The 22,097-nt window shown below is 47.4% G+C and overlaps 2 protein-coding genes across 3 annotated transcripts; one reads left to right on the top strand and one right to left on the bottom strand.

Moving 5' to 3' along the window:
* The first annotated feature begins 315 nt into the window (after positions 1-315).
* On the top strand, positions 316-3,336 carry LOC122385319 (acidic proline-rich protein PRP33-like). The gene is made up of 2 exons (XM_043373511.1): positions 316-1,984; positions 2,385-3,336. The coding sequence occupies exons 1-2, from the start codon at positions 1,714-1,716 to the stop codon at positions 2,483-2,485; spliced, it is 372 nt and encodes a 123-aa protein (XP_043229446.1). The 5' UTR covers positions 316-1,713; the 3' UTR covers positions 2,486-3,336.
* A 7,337-nt stretch (positions 3,337-10,673) lies between these two features.
* LOC122385331 (sentrin-specific protease 1-like) lies at positions 10,674-21,749 on the bottom strand. 2 transcript variants are annotated; one of them, XM_043373530.1, is made up of 15 exons: positions 21,711-21,749; positions 21,363-21,456; positions 18,856-18,985; positions 18,528-18,647; positions 18,031-18,229; positions 17,342-17,477; positions 15,653-15,725; positions 15,079-15,209; positions 14,574-14,791; positions 14,165-14,276; positions 13,675-13,903; positions 13,293-13,415; positions 12,368-12,508; positions 11,824-12,048; positions 10,674-11,601 (listed from the first exon to the last, which is right to left on the bottom strand). In XM_043373530.1, exons 2-15 carry the CDS (start codon positions 21,440-21,442, stop codon positions 11,443-11,445), a joined length of 2,076 nt encoding a protein of 691 aa, XP_043229465.1. In that variant the 5' UTR covers positions 21,443-21,456; positions 21,711-21,749; the 3' UTR covers positions 10,674-11,442. The 2 variants fall into 2 exon arrangements, with proteins under 2 accessions (XP_043229465.1, XP_043229467.1); XM_043373532.1 differs by having other exon boundaries at positions 21,363-21,390; positions 21,711-21,737.
* Between the last annotated feature and the right edge of the window lie 348 nt (positions 21,750-22,097).

Genomic DNA, 22,097 nt, shown 5'->3' with positions numbered 1-22,097 from the left:
CTACATTTTTTGGTCTGGAATGTATTAGCGTCCTTCCTGCTAAAGGTCTCACGGTAACATTTAATAGAATATTACTAAAAAACAAGACCGAGTCGGCATCTATTGAAGTCACGATATTTAAGCAAATTAAATTCTCTATCTGATAAGATAACTTTTAGAACCAATATAAATCGGGAACTTGCAGAATTTGGTGTTGAACAATGCGGGCCATGATTTACAACCACAAGTTGCGTACTGTAAATACTAGCAGACGCACGACGTTGCATTCGATTGGCTAAGCGACGTTTCATTTGCTGACAGACTTTTTCAGAGAACACCTTTTAGTTTCAACATATTTTCTGACTTGGTTTTTGTTGATATTACCTACTTTATGTTGATGGGAAACGAAAGTTAATGCCTAGGTAATTTTAAAACCTGTTTTTTCATCGTGGGAGATTATCAGTGACCGGTTGGGTGATTTTGTGTTTTAGCTTCTTATCTGTGATATTCTAATAGCTGGGAATGACTCAAGTTGGCTTCTAGAGCAGTGAGGTCTGAGACGAAAAGGACCATGAAAAATGTATATCAAGCAAAGCTATGTAAATTGTGAACCATATTAAGTATATTCTTCATTAATGATTATAAAAGTTTTGTCTCACAGGGAAGACGTCTTGGTATCGGTTGGGCGAACATAGCACGAGCTGCCATTTGGGCGGGAATGCGTATTAACCTACAACCTGTTATTGCACATGGCAGCTTGTGCTATGTTGGACCAGGACGCTTGAGCCTGACGGCTACGCGCCCTAATCCACGAAGAAGAAGAAAGAAGAAGCTTGTGCTACGTCTGCCTTATCGTTACCAACGTCTTCAGTGAAACACTTTCAGCAGTGCAGATGAGAAAAAATTAATTGAGCAAATATAATGCCGTAGGTACATATCAAACATATAAACCAGGTTACCATCAACATGTCGGGTGTAACAGGCGGATTGCGCTGAAATTTCAGCACAGTGTCCAGAGTAATGGTGAAACTTCAGTTTTTTACATAAAAGAAACAATTTTGATGAGGAGTAACTCCAAGCGCTTACATTTTGGAGCATAACTGGACAAAGAAATTTCAGCGCAACTGGATGAGTTAAGAAATTTTGATGTAAGATGACAAGACCTGAATTCTGACCTTAGCTGACCTTCAATCCCTACACAATACGCTTGATTATCTTAAACCCGAGTTAATGACATGTTCTGTGCTTTCTCAGGTAGTCTGTAGCTTGTTAAATATGTGATAGATTTTAATAACAGATGTTGATGTTATTAAACTTTAAAAAAGATGTTTGCAATCTTTTGTTCCAATAAAACTTGCCATTAAAGTTTGCCATTGTGTGCCTGTGGCTGGCTTTGTGGTTTCTGAATTCTGAGCATATTATCCTCCATCAGGCTTGTTTCCAGCAGCACAACTGGAGCAGTGAGCACAGCAGCTAATTCCCTATCTTCCTTCCAGCTCTGCAATGGTCTGCATTTCTGGAATGGTTTCAAACAGGCCTAACTGAACACAAAATGCATTTTCACATAGTAACAGTTTAAGAATAATATTATTCTTAAGACAGTTGTAAAGCAATGTATAAGGAAATGGATATACGGTGTTTAATTGTATATGAATAGAATTAGGTGTGCTGAGACTTGTACTTTATGAACTTGAACAGTGAACACTAGAGTAACTAATTCAACTATTTGTTGTTATGCAAACTGCCCGCCAGCGGACGGAGGCCAACCGACGGACGCCGGCTCAATGGCCAACAGTGGCCCGCCCGCCGGCCGACACCGGCCCGCCGGCCGACGGTGGCTCGTCGACCGACACCGGCCCGTCGGCCGACTACGGCCCTCCGGCTGATGGTGGCCCGCCAGCCGACGGAGGTCCGCCGGCCATTCGTGGCACGCCCGCCGACGGCAGCTCGACGACACGTCCTGGCTATGTCACCCCCAAGATTACTTCGCCCCCCAAGTCCCTAGGTGAGTGGCTGGAGAGTGGAGAGAACTTTGTGTGTTGCCGGGACGGGATGCCTGCTAATGCAGGTGCCGTTGCAGAGATCGTAACGTATGATGGGTCTCAGACTCGGGCTACGACTTTTGAGTGATAAACGTATAAACAGGCTAGTGTATTGCAATTACGGCGAAGTGTGCGACAGGAAACGATATGAGCTATGAGTTGTCGTCGCCGTGGCGGAAATTTGACGACCGTACCAACCTGTGACGTCGCCGTGACTGCTAATTGACGATCGCATTGGCTCGTGTGTAACGGTCACTGTGCCTGGTATGTGACGACCGCCGTGACTGTTTATATAACGGCCGTTGCGACCGAAACGGGACGGTCGTCGTGAGACCTGACGTGTCGCGACTCGCTGTGTCACAGGTCACCAGTTGCGGGCGCTCCATCTGACGGTGTCGTCCGACGGCTCCACGGTGACCAGCGCCGCCACTGCGGAAACCATCGGACCCCGAAAATGCTGCTAGCCGTACACGAACAAAAGGCGCCAGGCACCCAGGACCAGCGCCCTGCTCCGAGGCGGTTCCAAAGAAGGCCGCATAGTGCACTTGCTGTGCTAAGGCATAGTGCGCGCTGACTGATAGGAACAAATGACGGTCAGTTATCAGATCTCAGTATGGAACTCAAGATGGTCGGAGCCGACCTGGCCCGGTGGATGGTGTGCCAGGGTTGATTAAGTGTCGAAAGGAGTGAGACGCCCAGATATGTGAAGGATACGTCGATACGAGCCCCGGCTTCGACTCCCCGTCCCAAAACGATGTTGGCTGTGATTGGAGTTTGGTATCTTTACGGATCCCCCCCCCCCACCCCACCCCGGAATTTGTGCTATGTAATAGGACGATATTATGTCGTGGTCTCATTCTGGCTCGATATGGTAATAGGTACTTAATTGGACAGATGTTGATGGTATTGGTGGTGGATGTAAATGACAGGTTTGGCGAGCGCGAACTAGTAATCGTGAGTGCACTAGCTGCAATCAGTCGCGCGCTTATTGCTGAGCACTTGTGAGCAAGAAAATGGTATGAAAGTGGTAGTTCGTCGTGAAATATGTGTACTTTTGGATTAAGTTTTCAGAACAGAAGTGTATTTTTGCCGTGTACACTGCAGCTCTGGAATAGATACATAGAGATCGGCTGTGTGCTGTAGCAGGTCCGTGCCAAAAAAATCAAAGGTGATATGTGAATTTAAGTGAATATGCCTCGCTTTATTTTCAATTTTATTATAACAGAACAAATGCGTCGACTGCTGATTACCCTCGGTTCCTAACAATAACGTTTGCAATACTGGAAAGTACATAGATAATAGATACCCTTGCGACCGACTGGCGCGATCCGAGAATCTCTCTCACTGTTTTTGCTGACCTACACACGAAAACAGACATGGGCACGGATCCCAGACGACCAAACACGAAAATCAAGATGACCACTAGATTAGTGGTCTTTAAGCGTGGAATTATGGTGGAAAACATGGCTAATAGATGTCTCTCAACGAACCAACTATTTTGCATTCCCTCAGAGTTCACAGTTCTGAGAAAATCCCTCAAGATCCATCTCGGATCCATGGTCACAAATCATGGATCCGAGATGGATCTTGAGGGATTTTCTCAGAACTGTTAACCCTGAAGGAATGCAAAATAGTTGGTTCATTGAGAGGCTTCTATGAGCCATGTTTTCCACCATAATTTCATGCTTGAAGACCATCAATCTAATGGCCATCTCGATTTCCGTGATTGGTTGTCTGGGATCCGTGCACATGTCTGCACGAAAACACGGCCGAATAGCTATGAGCGAGAGCACGGAACGATGCTGGTGACTGACGGACCAGCGAAAATAGAGCTCCCGTCTACGCGCGGAACAGCGCTGATTGGCGCGGATCACAGACTCCATTGGCTCATCAGAGTTCAGACTGTTGACGGTCGTTGCTCCTCCCTCCCCTCCCCGAGAGGGCGTAGCCAAGTACCTTAGTTGTGTGCGCAGCTGGCGGCCACCGGCGCCCAGTCGTCTTTTTGCATCCGTGTAACCGTTGAGTGGATGGTATCCAGACGAGCTAGGCGTCGGCGTCGCCCATCCAGCGGTCGGGCACGGGGCAGCGCAGGTGGACGGCCGCGGATGGTCCGCCACCGATCTCGGCACACTCTGCAGAGTGCGGCCGGACGCTCCACGGAGTTGCATAGCGTCGATAGGCCGTATGGTGTCGCTGTCGTAATTATAAAAGCGTAAGTAGAAGGTTGAAGCAAGATAGAATGCTGTCGTTTTCGAGCTTTGTTACACATAATTAGTACATAGGTATTGGCCGTTTCTTTACAAATAATATCGCAAAGCACAGCTTTATGTGCTGGTAACGATATGTGCGCGTTGGTTGCGGCGGTAATCGTCGAAGAAATATATAATTTATGAACGTTTCTTGATCATTGAATGATAAACATGGCAATGTTTGCCTGTTGTGAAGAAGACTCCTATACTGCCGCTCTATCGTCCGGAATTATTCGTGTCTGATAACGGCGATTCCGCCACTCTATCAGCTGATTTTTGTTTCCGAGTCACGTGACCAACCGGTGTCTCCCTGGCTGCGCAGCGAAAGAACGATTTGTTTACAGTGACCTTGAAGTTAATTTACAGGTCCTTCAGATGCCTAAAGTGCAGACATTTTCATCGTAGCGGCACTACTACTTTGAGGTGCAATAGTTCGAAATAAATGCTGTTTCACGCAGCCATAAAAGAAATACGACTTATCTGCCGTAACAAGATACGATTGGTTGTGCAATAGGAAAGCGTTTGCCAAAGGCGGTCGACATCGGTTACCGCCAGTCCCTTATGCGGACTGGACGTTCGTATAATTGCATGCAGATTGATATCAATCTCGTACATGCAGATTCCGGACAATTTCAAATCGGCTCAAAATGGGCATATAGACCAAACAGGATACGCTGATCACGAATCCGAAGTCTGTTCCGCGGCACATATGAAACTTTTCCCGGAATTTCCGAATTCCGAATCTGCATGCGGATTCCGGACAATTTCAAATCGGCTCAAAATGGGCATATAGACCAAACAGGATACGCTGATCACGAATCCGAAGTCTGTTCCGCGGCACATATGAAACTTTTCCCGGAATTTCCGAATTCCGAATCTGCATGCGGATTCCGGACAATTTCAAATCGGCTCAAAATGGGCATATGGACCAAACAGGATACGCTGATCACGAATCCGAAGTCCGTTCCGCGGCACATATGAAACTTTTCCCGGAATTTCCGAATTCCGAATCTGCATGCGGATTCCGGACAATTTCAAATCGGCTCAAAATGGGCATATGGACCAAACAGGATACGCTGATCACGAATCCGAAGTCCGTTCCGCGGCACATATGAAACTTTTCCCGGAATTTCCGAATTCCGAATCTGCATGCGGATTCCGGACAATTTCAAATCGGCTCAAAATGGGCATATAGACCAAACAGGATACGCTGATCACGAATCCGAAGTCCGTTCCGCGGCACATATGAAACTTTTCCCGGAATTTCCGAATTCCGAATCTGCATGCGGATTCCGGACAATTTCAAATCGGCTCAAAATGGGCATATAGACCAAACAGGATACGCTGATCACGAATCCGAAGTCCGTTCCGCGGCACATATGAAACTTTTCCCGGAATTTCCGAATTCCGAATCTGCATGCGGATTCCGGACAATTTCAAATCGGCTCAAAATGGGCATATAGACCAAACAGGATACGCTGATCACGAATCCGAAGTCCGTTCCGCGGCACATATGAAACTTTTCCCGGAATTTCCGAATTCCGAATCTGCATGCGGATTCCGGACAATTTCAAATCGGCTCAAAATGAGCATATAGACCAAACAGGATACGCTGATCACGAATCCGAAGTCCGTTCCGCGGCACATATGAAACTTTTCCCGGAATTTCCGAATTCCGAATCTGCATGCGGATTCCGGACAATTTCAAATCGGCTCAAAATGGGCATATGGACCAAACAGGATACGCTGATCACGAATCCGAAGTCCGTTCCGCGGCACATATGAAACTTTTCCCGGAATTTCCGAATTCCGAATCTGCATGCGGATTCCGGACAATTTCAAATCGGCTCAAAATGGGCATATAGACCAAACAGGATACGCTGATCACGAATCCGAAGTCCGTTCCGCGGCACATATGAAACTTTTCCCGGAATTTCCGAATTCCGAATCTGCATGCGGATTCCGGACAATTTCAAATCGGCTCAAAATGGGCATATAGACCAAACAGGATACGCTGATCACGAATCCGAAGTCCGTTCCGCGGCACATATGAAACTTTTCCCGGAATTTCCGAATTCCGAATCTGCATGCGGATTCCGGACAATTTCAAATCGGCTCAAAATGGGCATATGGACCAAACAGGATACGCTGATCACGAATCCGAAGTCCGTTCCGCGGCACATATGAAACTTTTCCCGGAATTTCCGAATTCCGAATCTGCATGCGGATTCCGGACAATTTCAAATCGGCTCAAAATGGGCATATAGACCAAACAGGATACGCTGATCACGAATCCGAAGTCCGTTCCGCGGCACATATGAAACTTTTCCCGGAATTTCCGAATTCCGAATCTGCATGCGGATTCCGGACAATTTCAAATCGGCTCAAAATGGGCATATAGACCAAACAGGATACGCTGATCACGAATCCGAAGTCCGTTCCGCGGCACATATGAAACTTTTCCCGGAATTTCCGAATTCCGAATCTGCATGCGGATTCCGGACAATTTCAAATCGGCTCAAAATGGGCATATAGACCAAACAGGATACGCTGATCACGAATCCGAAGTCCGTTCCGCGGCACATATGAAACTTTTCCCGGAATTTCCGAATTCCGAATCTGCATGCGGATTCCGGACAATTTCAAATCGGCTCAAAATGGGCATATAGACCAAACAGGATACGCTAATCACGAATCCGAAGTCCGTTCCGCGGCACATATGAAACTTTTCCCGGAATTTCCGAATTCCGAATCTGCATGCGGATTCCGGACAATTTCAAATCGGCTCAAAATGGGCATATAGACCAAACAGGATACGCTGATCACGAATCCGAAGTCCGTTCCGCGGCACATATGAAACTTTTCCCGGAATTTCCGAATTCCGAATCTGCATGCGGATTCCGGACAATTTCAAATCGGCTCAAAATGGGCATATAGACCAAACAGGATACGCTGATCACGAATCCGAAGTCCGTTCCGCGGCACATATGAAACTTTTCCCGGAATTTCCGAATTCCGAATCTGCATGCGGATTCCAGACAATTTCAAATCGGCTCAAAATGGGCATATAGACCAAACAGGATACGCTGATCACGAATCCGAAGTCCGTTCCGCGGCACATATGAAACTTTTCCCGGAATTTCCGAATTCCGAATCTGCATGCGGATTCCGGACAATTTCAAATCGGCTCAAAATGGGCATATAGACCAAACAGGATACGCTGATCACGAATCCGAAGTCCGTTCCGCGGCACATATGAAACTTTTCCCGGAATTTCCGAATTCCGAATCTGCATGCGGATTCCGGACAATTTCAAATCGGCTCAAAATGGGCATATAGACCAAACAGGATACGCTGATCACGAATCCGAAGTCCGTTCCGCGGCACATATGAAACTTTTCCCGGAATTTCCGAATTCCGAATCTGCATGCGGATTCCGGACAATTTCAAATCGGCTCAAAATGGGCATATAGACCAAACAGGATACGCTGATCACGAATCCGAAGTCCGTTCCGCGGCACATATGAAACTTTTCCCGGAATTTCCGAATTCCGAATCTGCATGCGGATTCCGAATAATTTCAAATCGGCTCAAAATGGGCATATGGACCAAACAGGATACGCTGATCACGAATCCGAAGTCCGTTCCGCGGCACATATGAAACTTTTCCCGGAATTTCCGAATTCCGAATCTGCATGCGGATTCCGGACAATTTCAAATCGGCTCAAAATGGGCATATGGACCAAACAGGATACGCTGATCACGAATCCGAAGTCCGTTCCGCGGCACATATGAAACTTTTCCCGGAATTTCCGAATTCCGAATCTGCATGCGGATTCCGGACAATTTCAAATCGGCTCAAAATGGGCATATAGACCAAACAGGATACGCTGATCACGAATCCGAAGTCCGTTCCGCGGCACATATGAAACTTTTCCCGGAATTTCCGAATTCCGAATCTGCATGCGGATTCCGGACAATTTCAAATCGGCTCAAAATGGGCATATAGACCAAACAGGATACGCTGATCACGAATCCGAAGTCCGTTCCGCGGCACATATGAAACTTTTCCCGGAATTTCCGAATTCCGAATCTGCATGCGGATTCCGGACAATTTCAAATCGGCTCAAAATGGGCATATAGACCAAACAGGATACGCTGATCACGAATCCGAAGTCCGTTCCGCGGCACATATGAAACTTTTCCCGGAATTTCCGAATTCCGAATCTGCATGCGGATTCCGGACAATTTCAAATCGGCTCAAAATGGGCATATAGACCAAACAGGATACGCTGATCACGAATCCGAAGTCCGTTCCGCGGCACATATGAAACTTTTCCCGGAATTTCCGAATTCCGAATCTGCATGCGGATTCCGGACAATTTCAAATCGGCTCAAAATGGGCATATAGACCAAACAGGATACGCTGATCACGAATCCGAAGTCCGTTCCGCGGCACATATGAAACTTTTCCCGGAATTTCCGAATTCCGAATCTGCATGCGGATTCCGGACAATTTCAAATCGGCTCAAAATGGGCATATAGACCAAACAGGATACGCTGATCACGAATCCGAAGTCCGTTCCGCGGCACATATGAAACTTTTCCCGGAATTTCCGAATTCCGAATCTGCATGCGGATTCCGGACAATTTCAAATCGGCTCAAAATGGGCATATAGACCAAACAGGATACGCTGATCACGAATCCGAAGTCCGTTCCGCGGCACATATGAAACTTTTCCCGGAATTTCCGAATTCCGAATCTGCATGCGGATTCCGGACAATTTCAAATCGGCTCAAAATGGGCATATAGACCAAACAGGATACGCTGATCACGAATCCGAAGTCCGTTCCGTGGCACATATGAAACTTTTCCCGGAATTTCCGAATTCCGAATCTGCATGCGGATTCCGGACAATTTCAAATCGGCTCAAAATGGGCATATAGACCAAACAGGATACGCTGATCACGAATCCGAAGTCCGTTCCGCGGCACACATGAAACTTTTCCCGGAATTTCCGAATTCCGAATCTGCATGCGGATTCCGGACAATTTCAAATCGGCTCAAAATGGGTTAAAAAATGTGTTAAATATCCGAATTACCCCACGGGTGGGGTGATTTAGACATAGTTAACCTGCACGGCGCTGGGGGGTAAATATTACCCCCCCCCCTCACGGATTTTGTCGATAAGTAAAAAACGGCCTAAGATATCGTTACGAAACTTTCAGCACCTTTTTACAACAATTCTACACATTGTGTAAAAATTTGAGCCAAATCTGACGAAAATTTTCGAAAAAAGCACGGTTTTGTGACGTCACGACACGCGATTTTCCAGTGCTGCGCGGGTTAACTTGTTGGACGATTTGGGCCACAACTTCCAGTTTTTGCTACAAATTGGGAACAAATGAAACAGGTTTGGCGAGAGGAGGTCCCATTTGCGTCCCTGGAACTGCTTTGAAAAAAAAAATGTTAGGCAACGCGAATGTGTCACTGACACATTAATTTCAAAATATATCCGAATTCATATTCATATGTGCCGCGGAACGGACTTCGGATTCGTGATCAGCGTATCCTGTTTGGTCTATATGCCCATTTTGAGCCGATTTGAAATTGTCCGGAATCCGCATGCAGATTCGGAATTCGGAAATTCCGGGAAAAGTTTCATATGTGCCGCGGAACGGACTTCGGATTCGTGATCAGCGTATCCTGTTTGGTCTATATGCCCATTTTGAGCCGATTTGAAATTGTCCGGAATCCGCATGCAGATTCGGAATTCGGAAATCCCGGGAAAAGTTTCATATGTGCCGCGGAACGGACTTCGGATTCGTGATCAGCGTATCCTGTTTGGTCTATATGCCCATTTTGAGCCGATTTGAAATTGTCCGGAATCCGCATGCAGATTCGGAATTCGGAAATTCCGGGAAAAGTTTCATATGTGCCGCGGAACGGACTTCGGATTCGTGATCAGCGTATCCTGTTTGGTCCATATGCCCATTTTGAGCCGATTTGAAATTGTCCGGAATCCGCATGCAGATTCGGAATTCGGAAATTCCGGGAAAAGTTTCATATGTGCCGCGGAACAGACTTCGGATTCGTGATCAGCGTATCCTGTTTGGTCTATATGCCCATTTTGAGCCGATTTGAAATTGTCCGGAATCTGCATGTACGAGATTGATATCAATCTGCATGCAATTATACGAACGTCCCTTATGCTGACGTAATATCACAGCGGAACACGTAATAAACCAAGTTGTCATCAAGCGTGCGCCCGTGCCTGCCCACAACCTAATTTTACCAATGTTTTTAGTTTAGCGCTTAGTCATACCTTGAACTGCAGGTCGGTTGCATCAGAACTTCATCAAATATAGTTCACGATATGCAGCAAGACGTGAACAACCGTACTTCGTACACTGTTTTCCAAAACTTGCATTTATTTTCAGTTACAGGTCACCACTTTGTGAACCACCAACTCCAACTCGTAGGATAGCCTGGATGTGGTCATAGGCATACTATGCTCGACGCTCAGCACAACATAAGACATACCATCCAAAAAGGATACAAACTTTTGACTGACTGAACCATATTGTGATCACGAGGCGCAAACAATTCTTTCTCTTCTCTTTCCTGAAGCATGTATGGGAATGGCGGCACAGCGCAGGCCTATGTGTATGACGAAACAATGACGCAAGAACGGACGACCATAATACAAATAAGTCAGAAAAAACGAACAATCACCAGTTTTCTACATGGAAGAGATACTAGCGAACGTTCGGTACAACAGCAGCCTACACTCACGCACCACTTAGGTACTTCGAGAGTCTCACGATGGAGGCGAAGGTCTTATTCGCCAGTGACGTATTTCACGATACCTCTGAGGAGGCCCCAACAACATGCTAATAGTTGGCGTGTCGGTCCTAGGCCACGGGATGGGATGCGATGACCGGTACCGATAAGCTACCAGCACGACAGTCGACGACGTCCGACGCACATCACGGCCGGCCCTACACTGCATGTGTCGTGTACGAAGACACACAGAGGTAAGCACATAATCGCGCCTCGGGCGGTTTACCGTCCTTCACGCCGTTTCTCCATTCAACACGAGAAACGACCCCCAGCCCATGAAACACTGTGTTCTCCCCTCCCTCCCGACCCCACACGGCGTCAGTGGCCGCTAGAGCAGCTTCTTCTTGACGATCTCGTAAACCATGCGCCGTCGGAAGTAGGGCATGTGCTCCTGTGTGAAGGAGAGCCGCGCGTCTCGCGACAGGTACTCGCCGAACTTGCACGCGAACACGCCGCAATCGGAGCCGTTCATCTGCTGAGGGATCTCCTGTAACGGACACAGCGGGCGGAACTGGTGAGCGGCGGTCATCTGGAAAGTCGGGGAGCGATAAAAAAACATCAAGCGGGACTTCAAAAAGTACTTTCGCCTTTGTGATAGCACAAAACTTTTCACAAGAACCATCGCTGACCCATGACGCCACCCCTTCACACCACTAGTAGTTTTTCCCATCCTCTCCACACCAGCAGCGTTCCCAGGGCCAGGCCTCACCTTTTCATTGACGGCCTGCCAGTCACTCGTGTCGAGCGGCTGCTTCTTCTTGTCGGCGTGCTCGTCGCGGAGGTAGCGCAGGATGGCGTCCAGGCCGCGGTTGTTGTTGCCCAGCATGCTGTCGAAGTAGCGGACCGCCTTGCGCCGCAGGTCCACGCAGGCCAGGCACCAGTGCATGCCCAGGTGAACAGGAATCAGCAGCAGGTCGTGCGCGAAAATGTCCACCTGTTGGTGAGGGGTCTCTCAGTATCATACCGTCCCGTTAATGAGGTTCGCTGCTGCACGACATGCCCGAAGACCGACAGTGCATAAACAAGGGCAGTTGCTGTAGATGGGATATGTGAAACATTGCGTGCACTGCATACTCTGCACCAAAGAGAGAATTCCTTCATGATAGAGGACGCAACCGGCAACCCTCATCTGAAATGACTTACAGTAGGTGGTATGTGAATTGTCAATGTCAAAGACGAATCTTAGTCGCAACCATCGCAACTGAGTCATATCAATCTCCATCATTAACATGCCGCTCTCGAGAAGTTCGTACCTTCCTTGTCCACCTTTTGACGGAGCTGTGTCCCTGGGAGACAATCTTGCCGTAGAAGAACGTATTGAAGCAGTAGACCTTGGGCAGCTTCTCGTTGGTCTTGCTCCGATCCATCACCAGGTTCATGTAGAAGTTGATGACCTACGTACAAAGGACGATAAGTGAAAGGCAAATATACGAGTAATCATAGTCTGCTTATCAACTGATGACACTGATGAAAGGGTTCAAAGAAGAGCCACCCGGTTAGTGGTGAGCATCCGCCACCTTCCATATCCCGAAAGGCTGAAGAGACTGAAGCTCCCGTCACTGTACTATCGGCGTAGACGCATGGATATGATTCACGCATACAAGATGCTGCACGGCCACGTTGATACTGATCCTTCAGAGCTTCTGGCAACGAATCCTGAAAGGCGAATTCGGGGTCACACACTCAAACTACGGAAGCCTCGTGCAACGTCCTGCCGTGCCAGACTGAATTCATTTTCTGTACGGTGTATTAACGATTGGAACGGGCTTCCAGTAGAAATTGTACATTCGCCTTCAGTCAACGTCTTTAAGAACAGGCTGGATGCGCACTGGGAGTCGATCTGGTACTCCACTCCTGTAACAGACTGAGTACTAAGTGAAGTTATGGAAATCGGCGAGAACGGGCCCTACAAGACATCGTGCCTCTTGCCCCGATAACACGAAGATGAAGATGAAGATGAACTGATGACACACTATCGATTAGTATGACCTCATAATGTAAAATAGTGCCGGATTTCCCATTCTCTTATTTTAGACCTCCTCATCAATACATATGGTTTATCAAACAGTCCAAAGTCGCCACTCAAAACCCCGCATCAGTATAAAGACTATCCAAAGTCCGCAATTCAGCTGATCGGGCGTCGGTTCCCGGTGGTGAGAGCCCGTCCGTATGTCTCACCTCGTCGTTCAACCAGTTGAGACTCTTTAGCGTCTGCAGGTCGTGTCGGGTGACGCGCTGGTTGAACGCCTCGGCCATCAGCTCGTTTGGCGGCGACGGGCGCAGCGCCGCAGAGATCACCCCCTGCCGGTCACACCAGATGGGATAGAGGTAATCCGACTCAATGAGGCGAGAAGCGCCATGGTCAATCAAACAAGCACTGCCTTTGCCAGCCAGTCAGAATTCAGCATGTTTTCTAGCTTACGGAACGCCGGTTAGGATGTTGGAAAACAATAGCGACGGACAACACTTTGTATGTAGGTCGCATTCCCACTCCTTTGCATTGGACATCCCTTCCATAGCATCATCTGCACCGTGTTCAGAACCCGCTCCCACGACCCACCTCCATCTCTGCCGTCAGCTCGGGCAGGGCATCCTCCTCCTCATCTTCCTCTTCCTCCTCCTCCTCTGCCGGGAGCGCCAGCCGCTGCGTCACGCGCATCTGACGCCGCAGACGCTGAGCCAGGTGGCGTTCCCACTCGGCGTGGTTGAGCCGCGAGATGGCGCCCCGCTGCTCCTCCTCGGCCAGTCGCCGGCGCCGCTCGCGCTCAGAGGCCGCGTAACTCTCCCGGCTGCGGGAGGTAAGGCGGGTCAGAGAGGCTTCTGTCAACACGGGTAGAGAAGAATGAAAGGACCTAAACGGACTGGAAGATTATTAAGGACTTAGATCTTTGTTAAAGCTTCAATAACGGGAACTCTAACAAGTCTCAAATGTCAAACTGTCCCAAATCAGCTGAGCCCGAGGTGCGTTGATGAAGCTATTCGAATATGATAGTAACCAGCCTAACACAACTGGCAAGCGCCCCCAACATTGCACAAAGTCCTCTACTCACACTTCGGCAAAGTGTTTGAGGTGCCGACTGATGTCCTCATCGAGCTGGGTCTTCTTGCGCGCCGGCGCCGGGACCACCTTTTCCACCACGACGCTGTCATCGTCCGACACCACTGTCGAAGATCGACACCGCTCCCGTTAGCGAAAACTGGCATACTAACGTGACCCCATTCGGGTTACAGTGGCGTGTCAAAGGAGTACGGACACACCGACACCACCTGACTGTCGGTGACACAGAACGATTGACGCCTGACACGCCACAAAGACCTCACCTAGGTCAGCCCCAGCGTGACATCGGACATACAACCACCGTGACATATCTCGCATCTGGAAATATCGAACACCCAATCCCAAACTCTCCCCAGCTGACCTTGCTTCCCTCTCCCTCGTTCTCCTGAAGGCCAACTCACCTGCACTGGTGGGCTGTGAGTCGCCCTCGCTGCCACTGAGCACCACTACTGGAGCTGAGGCGGCGGGGAGCGCGGCGGGCGGACGCCGGCCCGCGGCCGAACTGTTACTCTCGCTGCCTGTAGACACTAGGTCCACCAGAGAGACGCGGCGCGCCAGCTCGGAGGTGGAGGCCGGGCCCAGACGGTCGCGCCGCAGCGCCGCCGGAGTGCGGCCCATCCTGGAGGGGGCGGGTTGGGTAAGTTAGACTGATTAACGAACATCGATACACTGCATCCACAATCCACGTCAGACAATCCAAGAGGCTCACAGATGTTTGAAGAAATGAATTGACATGTGACTCCATTGGTCTTTTCAGCTGCGACTGCGTGAAAAACAGTCAGCCTATGACTTACGCGAAAGATACAATAATTTAGTCAGCAAAACAGCTAAACAATACGAACAAAACCTCACCGGAAAGTCTCCCAGAAAACCCACACACCCGAGAGCGCGTAATGCGGTACTCACGATGTGGAGGCGAGCAGTGACCTGGTCCGGAACGAGGGCTCACCAATCAGCGACAGAGAGTGCACGCTGCCGGCGCCGGCAAAGTCGGACAGCAGCTGCTGGTAGCGGCGCTTCTCGTCCAGCCGAAAACACTGGCGAGAGAACGACCGGGGGCGGTGAGCGGAGGTAGAAAGAGTTCAGAACGGGGCAGTGCGCGGGATATGCGTACACTGTACGAACGTAACAATACACGACAGGACTTATAGCATGTTGTGAGAGGATAGTACATGCCCATAATCTCTCACCGCATCGAATAAACGCTAGGCGTACGACGATCAGGAATCATTGAAAGATTGCGATTTTCGATGCTACGATGAGGTTGAGAACATTCCAGAAAACAAAAAAGCGTTATAAAACCGATACTCTAATGATAAGCTATAGAAGCGGCTCGAGCCAAAATCAATCCAAGGCTACAGATGCAATCAGGTATCAGACTTACAACAAAACAAAAAGCGGAGCAACACAGAAACCCCTTTATACAGGCAGAAGATGGCCACGCTCGCGAACACACGCCATGGACGTATACAATACTTACGTTGAGCGTGGCTGAGATGCCCCGTTTGATGCTCTTGGCGGGCGCGATGCCCATAAGCTTGTCGTAAAGAGTCCTGTAACCGAACAAAGACGTCAGAAACGGAGTTTGTCTTAATAACTCAAATCCATGCCACTTGGTTTTAATTATGAAAGACGGTCTCAATTCAACTAGCACACTGCTCACTTGACCAAAAACTGAATCATCTACATCTTTTTAGGCTCAAGTTCGAATAAAACAAGTTCAAATTCGAATAAGTCAACTTCATATTGGAAGATGCCAAATACAAAATCGGATACCTCAAGCTCAAATTGAGATATGCCAACATCGAATTGGAATAAGTCAAATGCAATTTCGTCTTACTCAAGATCAAATTCGAATACGCTAAATTCAAATTAGAATAAGGCAACTTCAATTTCGTCTTGTATTAGTAGTGTTTGTTTATCTGTCATCCTTTATCACTATAAATAATTTCTTCGTCACCGAATGCATGACATTTTCAGTCACAATGCAGGTACTTTGATGATGGACGAATGCGTTTGCTTTCTTTTTACGAGCGCGTGAAAAATAAGATGTTGAGAAGTATGTACGTATCATACTTATAAGGACTACGGTAAAATATGTCCAGGGTAAATGCAAAGCATATGCAGTCTAAAATTAAAAAATTAAGCTTTACAATTGGAGCAAAAGTAATTGCACGCATACATATAATATAATGACAATTGACTCGAAGCAGGACGGCTTGGACACCGTCACGGATGTCAGCGATCTTGAGCTGTCAGACAGTTCCGTTACACGTGAACCAGTTGGCCGCTGCACGGCTCGCTCTCCCCGCCACTGCCCAGTCTGATATCGCCGCTCATGGCTGACAGCTTTGTGTAAATATGAGTTCATGATGGCGGGATATTTTTGCATACTATGGGCACAAGTTTTCAAATGGCAGATTTCCGTTTCGTGTCGAGCATAGACCGCGTCGCCCTGGCAGAGCTGCGAACTGCGTAATAAAAAACGGAGATATGTAGTTGATGACGCACAGTCTTTTATCGAAACGAGACGGGGCGAGATGGGAGTCGACAGCCAAAGTCGATCGAAGGTAGATGGCGATTAGCAAATCATAATAATAGCATAATATAATAATGATAATAATAATAATAATAATAATAATAATAATAATAATAAAAATAATGATAATGATAATGATAATGATAATAGCATCATAAGAATTCTACTTATTTACAATCGGGTAGCTGCGATGAAATTGAATTTGTCTTATTCTAATTTGAATTTGACGTATTCGAATTTGATATTGAGTAAGTCGAAATTGCGTTTGACTTCTTCCAATTTGAAGTTGGCATATCTCAATTTGAGCTTGAGGTATTCGATTTTGCATTTGGCATCTTCCAATATGAATTTGAATTATTCGTATTTGAACTTGACTTATTCGAACTTGAGCCTAAAAAGGTGTAGATATAGAATCCACGAATAAAGTCACTACTCGAAACATGCCCGAGCTTAAAATTATGTCAGTAGCATAGCATGAGTAAAGACAACCAGCTCTTGGCTAATGGCTTGTTCCCTTTCTGAAGGCCTTCGCACCGAGACATAAACTGAAGGTTTCTATTCATTCTGGGCTGGGTAGCGCGCGTGTATTATTGTGTGGGAGGGGAATTAGGAGACGCAGAGGCCACCTACTGCTGTTTCGGCGAGCGCTGCTCCTGCTTCTGCTGCTGCTGGCGTCTCAGAGGCGAATTTCTGCCGGCCACTCGGCCCGTCTCCAGCATCTGACGGAAGCTGCGCACGCCCGCAAAGTCGCTCCTCGAAGTCGCCCCTGAAGGAATAAGCCACACAAAAGCCACCGCCTCTAAAACAATGCCTCTGGCTAAAAATATGAAGACAGGAAGTACGCGTGGCCGGACACAAACATATTTAAAAAGCTAACATGATTTGAACACTCAAGAATAACATTGGAAGACTATCCAGTATAGGGGAAAAAAAAACATAATGAAATATTTAATTTAGAAATCACACAAAAGGAAAGTAAGTATCTGTCATGTGCAGCTTTGTGTTATGTTCTTCCACTACTGCAACAAAAGACTTTTAAAAGAGCAACACAATCCTGAGTACAAAAGAACCGTCTTAAATATACACATTTTGATGTTTATTCCGAAACATTAAACTTCACTACTAAGGGAACGTTACAAATCCAAAAACACGAAGAAAAAGAAATCCAGTAAGCAATTAATTGAATTACGTACACTGCGCAAACCATTTCGAAACAACAAAATGAATATGATGAAATTAGAGCAAGCAGAATCAGCCTTCAAACCCAATATGAGGTTCTTACGCAGTCTGAAAACATGTGGCTGGTAGCCGCCACTCACCTCTGCTGTTGGCCGATCCATTCTTCACCTTCTGTTCAATGACGACCACATCGTCGTCGCCGTTCGAGGTCGCGGCCGTGGCACCCTTCTGAGCGGGCGAGGGCCGGGTCGGCGCGGCCTCGCCAGCCTTTACGTCCGACGGGCGCCGCTCCACCGTGATCGGTATCACGCGGTTGGTCCTCTCCACTAGAATGGGCACCTGGGAAATATTCATTACCTAACTTCAGAATCACAGGTCCCCTCCTCATCGAAATGACTGTGCTAACGACCCAGTGCCGAAAATACTTAATCAGCGGTTAGCTGATAGCTCTGATCTATCTCCAAACTCATCTACTGTCCTGAGTCAACTGGCAAGTCTGCTAACTCATCTCCCGTCCCATTTACCAGCCCATGTTCAACTCACTCTTCCACTAACCGAACTACCAACCCATCTATCCGCTATCGATCTGTTTGCCCTCCCGTCAGCTACCGACCCGCCTCTCGTCCCATCCACCGACCTGCCTGCCGTCTGCTGGCGGCGTCGGCGGGTCGGTCAGCCGGCGGCCAGACCGGCGCGGGGAGCAGATGCGCCGCTCGCCGGCCGTCGGTGCCGCGCGCTGTGACACCACCTCCACCTCCTGTGGACGTCAGGAGGAAATGAGACGGACAGCAATAATCCTCGGGTGGTGGGAAAGGAGAACTCAGCAAGAACAGCAAAAGTACTAACAGTTTTAATAGACAGGAAAACGAAGCACAATGCTTCAAACAATATTTTATAACAATAAAAACAAACCAGTTATACCAAGACTCAACAAAATCAACCAGTAGCGTCTCTGTGAGACTCACATGGTCCTTGCTAGTTGACGGTCCATGCAGTTGGGTGGCTTCCGAACGGTGTCTGGCTGACATGTTCCTCTCTGTCATGGTGCACAGCCGCTTAGCCAACTCGCCCGGTTCAGAGTCATCACTGTCGTCCCTTTAAAACACAAATGCCAACTGTGAGTCATTTTTAGCAGGGCACCAAGCAAAGGAAAGATCAAGCAGCTAGCGAAAGATCGGAGTTAGAAACTACAACTGTGGACAGGAAGATTGGGACAGACATCTCCAGTTGCCAATGAGGAGAGAGCACTGAAGGATCAAAGGCCAGGAAAGCCAACAGAAAAAGTCAGACAGAAGAAAAAATGTGAAAGAAGCTGCAGTGACTGTTTAAAGACCTTTAAGCCCCTACAAGTTTGACCAGCCAATTGAAAAATGTAACTGCTGACATAAAAAATATCAGCCTGCCAAAACTGACATGGGCTATGCAATGCATGCTAAATTCCAGGTTGCCAGGTTGTAGGTTGGTATATTGTAGGTTGTAGGTTGGTAGGTTCAAGGTTGTCATCCAGTAGGTTAGGTTAGGTCAGGTTAGATTGTTTTTTTACCTTCACTGTACTTTATCTACACATTTACCATGGATTATAGTTCCATAGGGACATCAACAAACTTTGGTATCGGTAACCCTGGCGGCACCGGTAGCGTTTTCGTTCAAGGTTAAGGTTTCCTGTATTAGGCCGCCGTGCCAGGCCGAAGCATGCTGTGACGCCACTGGGTCAGAGAAGATGACACAAAGAACGACTCAGGCAGACTCAAACCGACTCGACCGACTCAAACCGATTCAGATCGACTCAGACTGACTCAAACTAACTCAGACCGACTCAACCGACTCAAATCGATCGACTCAAATCGATTCCGATCGACTCAGACAGACTCAGACCGATTCAGATCGACTCAGACCGACTCAGATAGACTCAGAACGACTCAAACTGACCCAGAACGACTCAACCGACTCAAATCGTTCCGATCGACTCAGACAGACTCAGAACGACTCAGACAGACTCAGGCAGACTCAAACCGACTCAGGCAGACTCAAACCGACTCAAGTAGACTCAGACCGACTCAGATAGACTCAGAACAACTCAAACTGACTCAGACCAACTCAACCGACTCAAATCGATTCCGATCGACTCAGACAGACCCATAACGACTCAGACAGACTAATGCAGACTCAAACCGGCTCAGGCGGACTCAAACCGACTCAGGCAGACTCAGACCGATTCAGACAAACTCAGAACGTCTCAGACAGCCTCAGACAGACTCAAACCGACTCAGGAACACTTAAACTGACTCGACCGACTCAAACCGATTCAGGTCTGATGATTCAGGTCAAACCGATGGGTCTGTCTCAGTCTGAGTCGGTCTAAATCGGTTTGAGTCGGTTGAGTCGGTTTAAGTCTGCCTGAGTCTGTCTGAGTCGATCAGAATCGATTTGAGTCGGTTGATTCGGTCTGAGTCAGTTTGAGTCGTTCTGAGTCTAGCTGAGTCAGTCTGAGTCGATCTGAATCGGTTTGAGTCGGTCGAGTCAGTTCGAGTCTGCCTGAGTGTTTGAGTCGTTCCGAGTCTGTCTGAGTCAATCGGAATCGATTTGAGTCGGTTGAGTCGGCCTGAGTCAGTCTGAGTTGATCTGAATCGGTCTGAGTCTGCCTGAGTCGGTTTGAGTCTGCCTGAGTCTCTCTGAGTCGTTCTGAGCCTAAGTCGATCGGAATCGATTTGAGTCGATCGGAATCGATTTGAGTCGATCGGAATCGATTTGAGTCGGTTGAGTCGGTCTGAGTCGATCTGAATCGGTTTGAGTCGGTCGAGTGAGCTTGAATCTGCCTGAGTCGGTTTGAGTCGGTCGAGTGAGCTTGAATCTGCCTGAGTCGGTTTGAGTCTGCCTGAGTCGTTCTGAGTCCGTCCCAGTCGATCAGAATAGATTTAAGTCAGTGAGTCGGTCTGAGTCAGTTTGAATTGTTCTGAGTCGGTCTGAGTCGATCTGAATCGGTTTGAGTCGGTCGAGTCAGTTTGAATGTGCCTGAGTCGGTCTGAGTCTATCTGAGTCTCAGCCGATACTGATAGCGTGGTAGGTCTTCTCCTACCCAGTGACGTCACAGCATGCTTCGGCCTGGCCCGGCGGCCTAATACAGGAAACCTTAACCTTGAACAAAAACTCTACCGGTGACGCCAGGGTTACTGATACCCAAACTTTAACTCGGACACTCCAATATTGAGCTGTTTGACTACAGCCTATGAAATCAGCTCACAAAATGTGCTGGCAGCAGTCACAGCATTAGTGAAACAATACCATGGCAACACAGTTTACAAAGTGATGCTAACTAACCTTTCCTATGGTGGCAAATATGCACCAGCCCACACCCACTAGGGAAAACAAATATTGACAAAAGGATATTATATGATTTTAAGCCAAATAATGATGACAAATATCAACAGTCTGAAAGTTAGGCATCAGCTTGACAAAAAAAAAAAACACCTACCTGCCTCTCTTCCCAGCAACTATTTGCTCTGTTGTTGAAAATACATAACTTTTTAATGTTTTGACTATGCTTGAGAGCATGGCTTAGATCTGAACTGTAATGGTGAATGAGAAAAATGGGAATAAATTGAAATATTAATATAAGTGATGTCAGGTAGGTATCTAGGGACTGATGTAAAATGGAATAGCGTTCTTTAACTTTTAGCGTGAATAGCCCTTAGGACTGGAACTAGCGCGGCTATAAAAAAGCGACCAAAGGCACCAAAATATGCACCGAAAGAATAAATAAAATAATATGCACCAAAACAATATGCTCTCCCAACAGTAATTCAATCGATAAATGACGGACGATTTATGAAATCAAAACCCAACAAAATATTCAACTATGATTCGAAAAATCCAGCAGCCGCCGGCCCCGAACATTTGCTACGATAAATGGCGCTTTGAATGGCGCCATTCAAGCATCAACGATAAGCTTCTGATGAGGAATAGCTTGTACGTCACAAGACTAATCACCTGTACGATAATCGTAAGCTTTTTGATGTTTTTGAGAGCTCAACACCAAAAAACATTCACAAAATTTGCCTTCTAGAATAGACTTAGGACAAACATTTAAATAATAAATGGCTTTAAATTGTTTGCAGTTTCTTTTTCTTGAAGAAGACAGCTAAAGATTGATGACGTCAACATTCTTCAAATATTTTACATTTTTGCATTTCAGCCAAACATAATCCGT

Source organism: Amphibalanus amphitrite, unplaced genomic scaffold (genome assembly GCF_019059575.1).
Source record: "Amphibalanus amphitrite isolate SeventyFive unplaced genomic scaffold, NRLGWU_Aamphi_draft 000214F_arrow, whole genome shotgun sequence".
Classification (NCBI taxonomy): Eukaryota; Metazoa; Arthropoda; class Thecostraca; order Balanomorpha; family Balanidae; genus Amphibalanus; species Amphibalanus amphitrite.
The sequence above is the reverse complement of the archived record's forward strand: the minus strand, read 5'-3'. Positions and strand labels throughout refer to the sequence as shown.

Coding starts and splice junctions, on each gene's coding strand:
- LOC122385331 (XM_043373530.1), bottom strand. CDS start 21,442: ATGCTCTCAAGCATAGTCAAAACATTAAAAAGTTATGTATTTTCAACA. Junction 18,230..18,527: donor CGCCAGCAGACGGCAGGCAG/GTCGGTGGATGG, acceptor AATATTTCCCAG/GTGCCCATTCTAGTGGAGAG. Junction 13,416..13,674: donor AGCTGACGGCAGAGATGGAG/GTGGGTCGTGGG, acceptor TGTGACCGGCAG/GGGGTGATCTCTGCGGCGCT.
- LOC122385319 (XM_043373511.1), top strand. CDS start 1,714: ATGCAAACTGCCCGCCAGCGGACGGAGGCCAACCGACGGACGCCGGCT. Junction 1,985..2,384: donor TTCGCCCCCCAAGTCCCTAG/GTGAGTGGCTGG, acceptor GCTGTGTCACAG/GTCACCAGTTGCGGGCGCTC.